The sequence below is a fragment of the Lupinus angustifolius genome, chromosome LG05 (assembly GCF_001865875.1).
Source record: "Lupinus angustifolius cultivar Tanjil chromosome LG05, LupAngTanjil_v1.0, whole genome shotgun sequence".
NCBI classification, from domain to species: Eukaryota; Viridiplantae; Streptophyta; class Magnoliopsida; order Fabales; family Fabaceae; genus Lupinus; species Lupinus angustifolius.
In genome coordinates, this window is record NC_032013.1 from 21,502,507 (window position 1) to 21,513,522 (window position 11,016).

Genomic DNA, 11,016 nt, shown 5'->3' on the forward strand with positions numbered 1-11,016 from the left:
CTAATTATATAACATGATATTGACAAAACATGATCTTCCATGTTGATTTTTGGCTCGAGTTTCATTACACTCAAAAGTTATTATACTTTTATTAATATGATCAGCCTAACTTACCCCAAAAGCTAGGAAAGTGAGGGTTTACCAAAAATTAATATATGTGGAGGGGTCTAAGGAATGGAGTGAAAAAAGTTGTAAGTTCGAGTCTCACTCATAACAAATTTAAAAAAAATAAAAAATTGTGTTATAAGGTGGTTTAATGGTTAAGGAGAAGAAGTGGAATGAAGGATGTTAAGGGTTTGAGTCTCACCTACAACAAATACTAACATACTAATATTTGCCGATAAAAAAATACGAGTGTAGCTTGGTTTTTAGGTTTTATGATCCAACATAGTCTAGTGGTCTTATTCATACAAGTAAGATCATTTAGTTGAGATGGTAAAATCTAATGGCAAAAAACTAATACTTCCTTGATATTTTGATGTAATATGAAATGATAGAAAATTTACAGAAAAAAATAAAGTTTCTCTATAATGCATGGATGGATGCAATTTATACTGACTCTCTGAGTTTCTTTTGATCCAAATAGGAAGCATCAAGTTGGAAATGATTCAAGTCTGCAACAGATGAAGATGAAGCAGTCCATGGCTCATTAAAAGACAAGCTCAAACTTCTTGTCTCACTTTTTTCATTTTCTTGAATCAGATTGTAAAACTGTCTCATTGCTTCCATCTCATTCATTACCTTATTTGGATATGAGACTAATTCCGGAACCGTAGTTCCGCCTTCAAGCATGCTTAGCACAGAAGACATGGTAGGCCTAAGACTTGAAGTCATATTGGTGCACAGTAAAGCCACTTTGATCATTACTCTTGCCTCCTCTTCATTGAAATCTGAACCTAATCTTTGATCAAGTAGCTCCATGAGGTTACCTTTCTCTTTCAACAGAAGTGCCTGTTGAAAGGAAAAACAAAGTTCAGTTTGATATGAGAGTGTAATTGGCACATACTAGCTATAGCATAGCAACAAGCCAAGAAGTCCTAGCCTGAAAGTTTCTTTAGCATAGGACATTGGTCCTTTTGTGTGGTGGACACAAACTAGAATTTCGCAAAATAGCATGAGAATGATATCATTTCGCAGACATGCTAGAACGCGATAAAACAAAATACATTTGGTGTATTTCATAATTAGAAAAGAATATGACAAAGGGGTTAAGCGGGATATTTCGGTTTCACTAAAAGGGTGGAATCAAAAGCGAATACAACTCGACACTCAGTTTTGATCTGTCTACATGTTAAAAGCTACTTAAAGGTGAAATGTATAAAATATTGCTTTCTAGAGAGATGAAAATTAAATGACATTAACTGTTTCACACAACACAGAAAGCATTATATTGTATACAACAAATATTCAGATTGACATGAACAATGGTGACCATGAAAATAGAAGTTACCCAATCAACAAGATAGAACACTTCTTCTTCCTTTGACCGGTGAATAGTGTTTCTCTTTCCACTAACAATTTCGAAGGCAACAACTCCAAAACTATACACATCTGCTTTGTCGGTTAAATAACCATGCATTGCATATTCAGGAGCCATATATCCGCTGCATGATTGAAATATAGTATTGCAGCAACTTCAGGTAACATAATGCTTATGATTTTATATCTAAATTCTAAAATCTCTCTGAATTGGATTTGATCAGCAAATAAAGTATATGAACTCACCAGGTCCCAGCTATTCTGGTACTTATGTGGCTATTTTCCTCCTCATTGAGCTTGGCCAAACCGAAATCAGATATCTTTGGATTCATATTTTTGTCAAGCAACACATTAGTGGCCTTAATGTCCCTATGAACAATTTTCAGTCTCGATTCTTCATGCAGGAAAGCCAAACCTCTAGCAATACCAACACAGATCTTCTGCCTTGTCGGCCAACTCAATTTTGGACGAAATTCTTCTGGGCCTTTACAAGTGTGACAAAATTAGATAGCAATATCATTTAGCTAAGCATGCTATTAAGTATTAAAATTGGAATATCACATAAAAAGGAACCAAAATTGAGCATATGAGGCAATGATTTACCCCATAAAGCATGTGCAAGGCTATTGTTTTCCATATATTCATATACCAGCAATAACTGATCTCCCTCAACACAACATCCATAAAGTTTAGCAAGACAAGGGTGTTGCAAAGCTGAGATCACACCAATCTCATTTACAAACTCACGTATTCCTTGTTCTGATTTGGACGAAAGCTGTTTCACGGCTATTGCCATGCCATTTGACATAATGCCCTGCAATTAGGGAATGATATACATTTTCTGATATTTTCAGAACACAAGTTTAATGACTATTATCAACAATTACAATGGATCAAACAAATATCACTGGATTTTATATCTTGTGGGATACCTTATAAACAGATCCAAACCCTCCTTCTCCAATCTTATTGCAAATGTCAAAGTTATTTGTTGCAGCTTTGATTTGACGTAAAGTAAATAAACCAGTTTGAAGATCTAAATCCCTTAGCTCTGTGATTAGAAGCAAACTAAATTCAGAGATCTATTCGCCTGAGAAAATTCTACATTATCAATACTTTAGGAAGAATAAGTATTATTAAACCTCATTGCCTAGAAAAAGGTAAAACATTTAGTCACCAAAGTTTTAATAAGATTCGTCATCATAGACTCTACCATATTCTATAGAATTTGTTAGATAATTAACTGTAGATATCATTAACAAAAAGCCAATTTTGTGCATGACGGTTCCTCAATGTTTCAGAAAGATGGGTGGTAATCATGATAGCAAACTAATTGCTTTGTAATCACCTGTATCTAATGAATGTTTCTTTCCAAGACAACCTCTCCACCAAAGTATACCAGAAACCAGGATGACAATAATCACCGTTGCAGCAACAATTGCGACCACAACCCATATTGATATGCTACGTGGAGTGTCTGCTTGATTATTGCATAAAGAATATCAGATGATACCGTCAAGGTAACAACACCGGAGTTAAAAACTTAACAGAGAAGACAACCCACCATGCTTGATAGATATAGCTGATATTAGAGGACCATATACTGATTTATATGGGACAGCAGTAGTCCCCTTGCCAGCCCAATAGAAGCGGATCTCTAAGTCATTACTAGTCACATGAGCCGGAAATTGTTTTATAACTTCCTTGCCAACTCCTTGTGCTTCATCTTCAATGTTGAAATCCTTCAGTACCCGCTCTCCCTGCAATGTTTCAGATACACACCTAAATGTTATTCGTTATTTACAAATTTAAATAAACAGACGGAATTCTTTTGAAAACATTTTAGCAACTGCTTCTTCAGATCAACTCAAAGTACTGATTAGTGCCAACTCTAAATATATAATATGATATTTTATAAATATATCACAGAACTAAATTGACAAGGATCTAAACATTGGTTACTAGTGATCAATCAGTTAAAACTTAAAAGCCCTTGTTTTATGTCAAACATTTGGTTGAGTTACAGAAATAATGAAACCATGTACCTGAATGTAGACGTCAAATACACGTCTCCCTAGGCTCCTAAATGTGTTATCATCAGTGAACATTATCTCCGCAAAGTGGAGCTTTACTGTGTAATCTCCATTTTCCAGGCAGAATCCATAATAAGTAAGAGAAATGGGGGAAATGCGTGCATTCCTATACAGTTCAATATCAGTCATATAAAGCCTAGTTTGATTCTCTGAGGTATAAGGGAGAAACTGTCCTTGTGCAGATGCTGTATTATTATCCAAAAAGTGGCCAGTGTTGCTATATGCCCAGTTGCCTCTACTCTGTCTATATACTGCTGGTACAGCTGGATCTGTATCTTCTTCATATGTTATACCTCGAATGATAGTCTTCTTTCCACCGCAATTTATATGGAGAGAGTTAACGGCTGCAAGAAAAAGGGTCGGATTTCAGAAACATTTAGAAGAGTCATGCACAAGAAACAGGCACAATAAGAAATTCTGTCAAATTATATCGTTCCATTCTCTTATTATATTCTTTCTTCCTTCTTTTCTTTTGTGAATGGAGAATGAATTATAGTTGTCTAGACAAGAAAACGCTGCTTATCGCTTTATCTTGCTACACATGTTGACATAAGAGTGTCACAAATCATAGCTTTGCTCTACGAGTAATGCAGTTGAGTTCGTAGAAATTACATGTCAGATTAACTTACTTGTAGTACAGATTCTAGTGCTGCTTTCACAAGAAACAGGTCTATGAGAGAATAATGAAGAAACAGAACAAGTCAGTATAATCAAACCATAAATACTAAAAATTTCATAGAAAGGAAAGGTATATATGTACATGTGGTAAAGGGTAGTGCATGAAATATAAAACTTACGAGTTGTTCCTTGAAAAGCTTGCAAACATGTTCCTATGGCAAATAACGATATGATTAGCACTCTTATTGCTGCTTGAAATTACCCAAATAAAGAGAACAAAACAAACAATCACGTGAATTCAAATATTCATACACATTTTGCGCACGACATGTCTTTGGCTCTGGGTTTTCGATGCTGAAGTTGTTATACGAAAGATCTCTGTGTAACGTGCATAACGTAATTCAGAAACGTAGTAGATAAAACAATGTCACTGTTAGGGAGAAAATTGTGTATCTAGTAGTTCCATGATGATGAATATTTGAATTATCCAATGACACATATAAACAAGGTTTGAAATAGAACTCACAAGTATTTATTAGAGTTCACTGTCCAATTAGGCACTGGTCCAGTGAGAAAGTTTCCTGTCAAATATCTATGTGAAATAATATTAAAACAAAGCATATAAAACATCACTGATGAACCCATCAAACTGATAAATGGGCTAGTCATCTGTAATCTCAGCTTCAATTTACTTTTATTTTCCTAAAAATAATTCAATTAATTTGAATTGTTAAAATGATCCTTCCATTAACCTAATTGGTTTAACTGCATGGATATTTTTAGTTAATTAGAGAATCTAGCTGACAAAGATTAATGTCCATAATGAACTTTAGAGGATATGCTTTCAACACATGATAAATCCCTCTCAGCTACAATCTTATCCATGTAGTAGTATTATTCAGAACATCGCCCACATCTGATTCATAAAATTACCTCATTTCATTTTGCATAGTCACAAACTTGGCCTACTTAAGCTCCACTAGGCTGACATCAATTTTTTATGTTTGTGTTCCCTCTTCAAGTACTCGAATGGATTTAGACAGCCATTACACATTTTAACCAGGGACAAAGCGAATTTTTTATGTCAAGAAATCGGTTAAGATATCATAGACTAACAAGCAGGATGGAGTATAATTCTGAAGCCTAAAATTTATTGATTATTAATTACCTTCAACAGGGTGGTATGCCTAAAATTTAGGACGGAAACTGTAAAAAGTTCCTTACATGTAGGTTGCTCCCGTTAATCCTTCATGGTTTCTTGGCACTTCTCCACTTAATTTGTTAAAACTGAGGTCCCTGCAAAAGAAATTTTGTCCAAAATAAGTTAAAAAATGCTGAAGTACAGAAACATTAAATTATTTATTTTGTAGATGCCATGACAAAAAGAACACACACTTATATCATATTCACCAAAGAGATGATCATGGTCTGAACGTGTGTGGCTAGCATTGTGTTTTTGATTGGCCACTTTGGACTTTTTAAATTGCAAGTATTTGAACTGATCTTAAATATGAAACTAAGAAAAGAAAACTTTGCGATTAGCACAAGTAAATGTTCGAAAAGGAATGAATGAGCACTTACAGGACTTGCAAATTTGTCAGGTTTACAAGATTTTGAGGAAGTATGTCATTAATATTGCAGCTCCTTAATATCCTGTGATACAATCAAATATATTAATTCTGCTGAAAAACTGTTAGTATCTCATTATTTAGATTTGTACTCCTTAATGGCTCGCAAATAAATCAAAATTAAACCGACAACCAATTGAATTCACTCACAATGTCTTCAATCCTTTCAAATTACCAACTTGTGGAAATGTAGAATCAAATCCACTCAAGTCACTAATTCTCCTGTGTTTCATATGTTGAGGATGGAAGATTACAATTAGAAAGCAATTTAACTTAGAAACCCTGGTTAAGGTACAAAGCTCCAATGGCCTATACTTACAAATCGGTAATATTTTGCAGAAATGAAATTCCAGAAGGAATTGGTCCGCTTAAACCACTACCTTGAATTGCTCTGTCAAAATACGAGTACGTTTATTACAGATGTAAAGATCAACAATAGAAACACAACTAAATTTCATTCCAAAAATAAATGGTCCTTACAGTATCGTAAGATTAGTCCATCTTTGAATAAAATCAGGTATGCTTCCTGAGAATTGATTGTCACTAATTCGGCTGCCTCATGTGAAAATAGATATGAACATTACTACTAATTCAGAACAAAAAATAACAATATAGTTCAAATGAACTACAGAAAATGAAAATAGGAACCTTACAATTCGGTTAATGAAGTCAGTGTCGCATAAGTCATAGGCAACTCTCCAGTAAAGTTGTTGGAGCTTAGATGCCTTTAGCAACAATAGAAATATTCAGCACCAATATCATGTTACAGGAATTTTAACAATTTCTATAGTACAAAGGTTAGTTGAAAGTCGGAAGGTAGCGTTTGATAGATGCGTTAGAATGAACACAATCTATTCCTTAGTGCAACTTTATAAATAGAACATACAACGTAGGGTTAAAAAGTGGAACATTTTGCTTGCAATAAAAGGGGCGAAGCCAAATATAACATAACAGAACCACTCTATTAATATTCTGTTCATTTTCTATTCCATTTTGTCTATGCACCTCTCAAACATTGTCTGATTTCACTTTTATTTCAAGAAACAGTGAATAAAAATTAGAGAAGAAATATATTTTCACTCTCCTAGCAGACATTTCAACTGTGAAAACGAATCGAATAACTTATGTAGAGACATTAAAAACAAGGGGAAGAAAACAATAGTATGTTTTGATGGCAATCAAAATGCAGGGCTTACAGCATTTCAATGTGGGCAAGATTCCCAAGTTCTGGAGGAAGTGTGTCATTGAATTGATTGAAATCGAGAACCCTATCGATTTGAAATTAAGTTATATACTCATACTATTGAAATGTTACAAAAAATGCATAATCAAATAGAATAGCCCGAAACTCACAATCGTTTGAGAGTGGTAATGTTTGCCAGCTCTACTGGGATTGGACCACTTAGTCTATTTCCAAGAAGTGAGCTACAATAAGAATGGAACACACAAAAAATATTCATGAAACAAGTATAAGGTATAAGTTAAATTTATATGCATACAAATATGTATATATTTGGCATAAAACAATTTCCTCACATAACAGAATCATATCTTAAGACATATAATGAAGGAATTTAAAACAGGAAAGTTGAAAGTAGAGAAAGAAATCACACATTTTCTGAAGATTCAAGGAGCCCCATTCTCTAGGAATTGTACCACTAAGGTAGTTTCTGGTAAGGTCACTGCCAAAATGAGAAAATCAAATAGATTCATTGTGAAACATGCAGAAAAAGGTGAATTCATTGTCATTCAAATAAAAGGCATTACATACATTTGTTGGAGGTAAGGCAACCTGATCAGTTCTGGTGGGAGAATGCCTTGAAGACTTTGTGATTTCAGAACTCTGTCAGTTTATTTAAGACACAGCAAAAAGTTGAAAATGATTGTAAGTTTGTAACAAGATTGCAATTTCCTAGTTAGTAACTCATGTTGGTGTTACGAGTCTCCGGTAGCAGAGCAAACACAATATGGTATTAAGTTATTAGGTTTTGTCATCTAAGAGATTAGTCTTTTGGTTTGGACTCTTATTGGGAGTTTAAGTCCTAATAATTTTTCCTCTCATTGAGAGTCGTGCCACAGAAAAGGCAACCTGAATTAGGTGTATTACCAAATACCGATAGGTGAATGAAGCCATTAAAAAAGAGAAATAACTATCAATGGGTTGATGGCGATAAAGTAAAAGCCTACATGAAAATTGACCCTTAAAGGAGACAACTATATTAGGAATCTCACAAGATATCATAATAAACTCAATGTAGTATTTAAGTCATTAAAGCTCCCCAACTAATAATCTAACCTTTTCAAGTTGGACTATCCTCAAATGCTTTAAGAGAAAAGAGGTTGTGCATATGTACAAGTTTCTTATGCAATTCATTATTCACATGTTAATAATTATTGTCATTTAAGTAAAAGTCATACACATAAATAATGAGCATAAAAATATAAAAAGCTTTACGGTGTCTGTCCACACACATTTAACTCAAAAATAAAAATGATAGTGATACAAAGAAGGATACAAAAAGTTGCCAAACACAGCATAATAAGATACTTGTAATCTAGGAACAGGTTAATGGTCATGAATCAAGATTTTGTTAGTTTACAGAAGATCCAAATTTAAGCATACATGTTCTTGTTGTACTTAAAAAGAAGCTAAGATACAAAGAACCCTTTCAACTATAGAATCAATGGCAGATAAAATGGTCAAAACTCAGCAACTAGAGTTATCTTTTTTCACATGAATGTGGGTTAAATACTCTATCATGCATGATTTGGTAAGTTTTGGGAGTAGTCTAGTTGTTGACCTTTGAAGCAAAATAATTTTCATCAATTGACTTCATGTGACCTATTTCATTGGAAAAATTGATTTTTAATGAATTTTCATCATGTTGGATGCTTGAAATATGGTATTGTGTTAATCTCATATTTTCTAGTATTGAAATAGAGTAGAGTAACCAATGTTATATATTGGACTTAAGTCCCTTGTTATAATATGCAGCAGATATAAACTCCAAATAGAAACACCTCATGGGCAGGTGGGCCCATGGGTGTGCTAGGATTTGTAATCCTAATTTTCTAATAATATTTTGGTAGTCGCTCAGCGCTCCTGGGAATATAGGTATAATTGGCCGAACCCCGTTAACAAATTATATTGTCTTCTTCTCTTATATTTATTCTATGTCTTTTATTTGATTGTTTGTGGTCAACGCTAGGCAATGATCACTTCCGCTGCACCAATAATTGATGGCTCTTGACCCAGACGCCAAATTATGATAAAGGAGGGTGAAGAACGTGTTGGTTGGACAAGGTCTATCAAAGGTAATGCATGAGGATAAATCAGATGAGTTGAAGGAGAAGGACATATGACATAACTATGGTGGAGGCGATATATGTTGATCCAGAACCCCAAAAGTTCATTGTTGAGTTTGACCTAGAGACAGGTGGTGCTGACAATATATCTCTAGATATTGAGAGAATGTTCTCATTTGAGATGAGAAGTGAAATATCTTAATGGCGTATCTGAGACGTCATAGTAAAGAATGTTAATTGTTAGCAGATCCACAAAAGCACAGAGGCGTTGACTGACTTTGATGTAGGGTATAAGATGGGCATTGGCTTTAATGCAAGTTATAACACAAGTATTGGTAGAGATGTAAGGGTGTGACATGGACATTGGCTTGGATGCAAGGATGTAACACAAACATTAGTTAACATTGATGCAATATGGGTATACTCCTTATGGTGGAGTATGATAGTTCTTTTGAACTAGGATTGTCAGAGTAGACAATGGTGGTAGCGGTTGAGGTTTTCCAATGAAGCTCCAATGTCAGTTTGACTGAGTATTGAATAGGATGATTGTTGGTGAACTTTTGTGTAGAGGTTTCAATATCGAAAGACTACCTAGCAATAGGTGGCTAGGCAGCGTGTTCCTTTTTATGGCGGTATGGGAAGCTGCACTACAAAGTTTGAAGAGCTAGGCTCTTGGTAACATCATGAAGGATACTCAAAAGGTTATGCTGTAGGTGAACAATTAAAGAAAATTAGGCATTGAACAAGGTGGAGTCATATATTCGCTAAGGTATAGATTCTTGTGTAGATTTCCTAAGGAGCGAGATATTCGTCTATTTCAATCAAAGTGGAGATTGTTGGGGATGTTTGAAATATGTTATTGTGTTAGTCTCACATTGTCTAATATTAGAATAGAGTAAGTAACCAATGTTAGACATTAGACTCAACTCCCTTGTTATAATATGCACCATATATAAGCACCAAATAGAAACACCACATGGGCAGGTGGGCCCATGAGTGTGCTAGGGTTTGTAATCATTATTCTCTATTAATATTTTGGTAGACGCTCGACGCTCAGGGCTCTCGAGGACATAGGCATAATTGGCCGAATCCCGTTAACAAATTCTCTTGTCTTCTTCTCTTATATTTATTTTATGTCTTTTATTTGATTGTTTGTGGTCAACGCTGCGCAACGATCTCTTCCGCTGTACCAACCCATCAAATGACTGCTTTGTTGTAATTTGTATTGATTAAAGATAAATGGAAAATTTTAATGCATCAAAGTTAAACAAGTTTTCCAATCCTTTCTATTATAAAAAATAAATTAGATGCATGTTTGAAATATTTTCTTAAAACTAAATTACAAAACAAAAGTTAATGATTTTACATTTTTTTTCATAGGAGTATATATATTTACCTATTTGATCAGTCAGAGATTATTTACCCAGATATTGTGAGACGCCATAACAAGGACCCAACTAACTTTTGTTACATTTTAGATGTCATTGAAGTATATTTTCATTGTGTGGTTTCGGATTCTTTGCGAGTTGAGGTTTGGAGAAGAAAGGAAAAACTTCAGAGTTATATGACAAATGTATTTTGTAATTAAGTTTTTTATTTCCCTTTATTTATCTCCAAAACTCAACTCGCAATCGATGATCATAATTTAAAAGTATATAAGAACTACAAAGGAACAATTGGCATACATTTTAACAACATGGCAGAGGTTGTCATTGGAGATTGAGCAATTGCAATGGACCACATTATCCAGTGTCCTATCCCAGCTGCATGGATCTATGCTAAAGTCCCAATCCTTCTTACCAAGGGTTCTACCTATATCTTTAAGAGCTTCCACTAAAATAGACAAATCAAAGTGCTTTTAGCAAAGTCATTACTGATAAAACATTATATAT

General features: G+C 34.3%; 1 protein-coding gene across 1 annotated transcript in view; it reads right to left on the reverse strand.

Moving 5' to 3' along the window:
* Positions 338–11,016, reverse strand: part of LOC109348088 (probable leucine-rich repeat receptor-like serine/threonine-protein kinase At3g14840) — an 11,204-nt gene continuing 525 nt past the window's right edge. The window contains exons 2-24 of the mRNA XM_019588307.1: positions 10,810–10,957; positions 7,590–7,661; positions 7,432–7,500; positions 7,172–7,243; positions 7,015–7,086; positions 6,472–6,543; positions 6,299–6,370; positions 6,138–6,209; positions 5,969–6,040; positions 5,772–5,843; positions 5,415–5,486; positions 4,717–4,782; positions 4,503–4,568; positions 4,370–4,402; positions 4,202–4,242; positions 3,525–3,916; positions 3,044–3,239; positions 2,828–2,956; positions 2,412–2,530; positions 2,083–2,293; positions 1,726–1,963; positions 1,451–1,604; positions 338–951 (exon numbers count right to left, since the gene is read on the reverse strand). Of these exons, the coding sequence (XP_019443852.1) occupies positions 550–951; positions 1,451–1,604; positions 1,726–1,963; positions 2,083–2,293; positions 2,412–2,530; positions 2,828–2,956; positions 3,044–3,239; positions 3,525–3,916; positions 4,202–4,242; positions 4,370–4,402; positions 4,503–4,568; positions 4,717–4,782; positions 5,415–5,486; positions 5,772–5,843; positions 5,969–6,040; positions 6,138–6,209; positions 6,299–6,370; positions 6,472–6,543; positions 7,015–7,086; positions 7,172–7,243; positions 7,432–7,500; positions 7,590–7,661; positions 10,810–10,957 (2,912 nt within the window). The 3' untranslated portion in view covers positions 338–549. The remainder of the gene's footprint in view (positions 952–1,450; positions 1,605–1,725; positions 1,964–2,082; positions 2,294–2,411; positions 2,531–2,827; positions 2,957–3,043; positions 3,240–3,524; positions 3,917–4,201; positions 4,243–4,369; positions 4,403–4,502; positions 4,569–4,716; positions 4,783–5,414; positions 5,487–5,771; positions 5,844–5,968; positions 6,041–6,137; positions 6,210–6,298; positions 6,371–6,471; positions 6,544–7,014; positions 7,087–7,171; positions 7,244–7,431; positions 7,501–7,589; positions 7,662–10,809; positions 10,958–11,016) is intronic.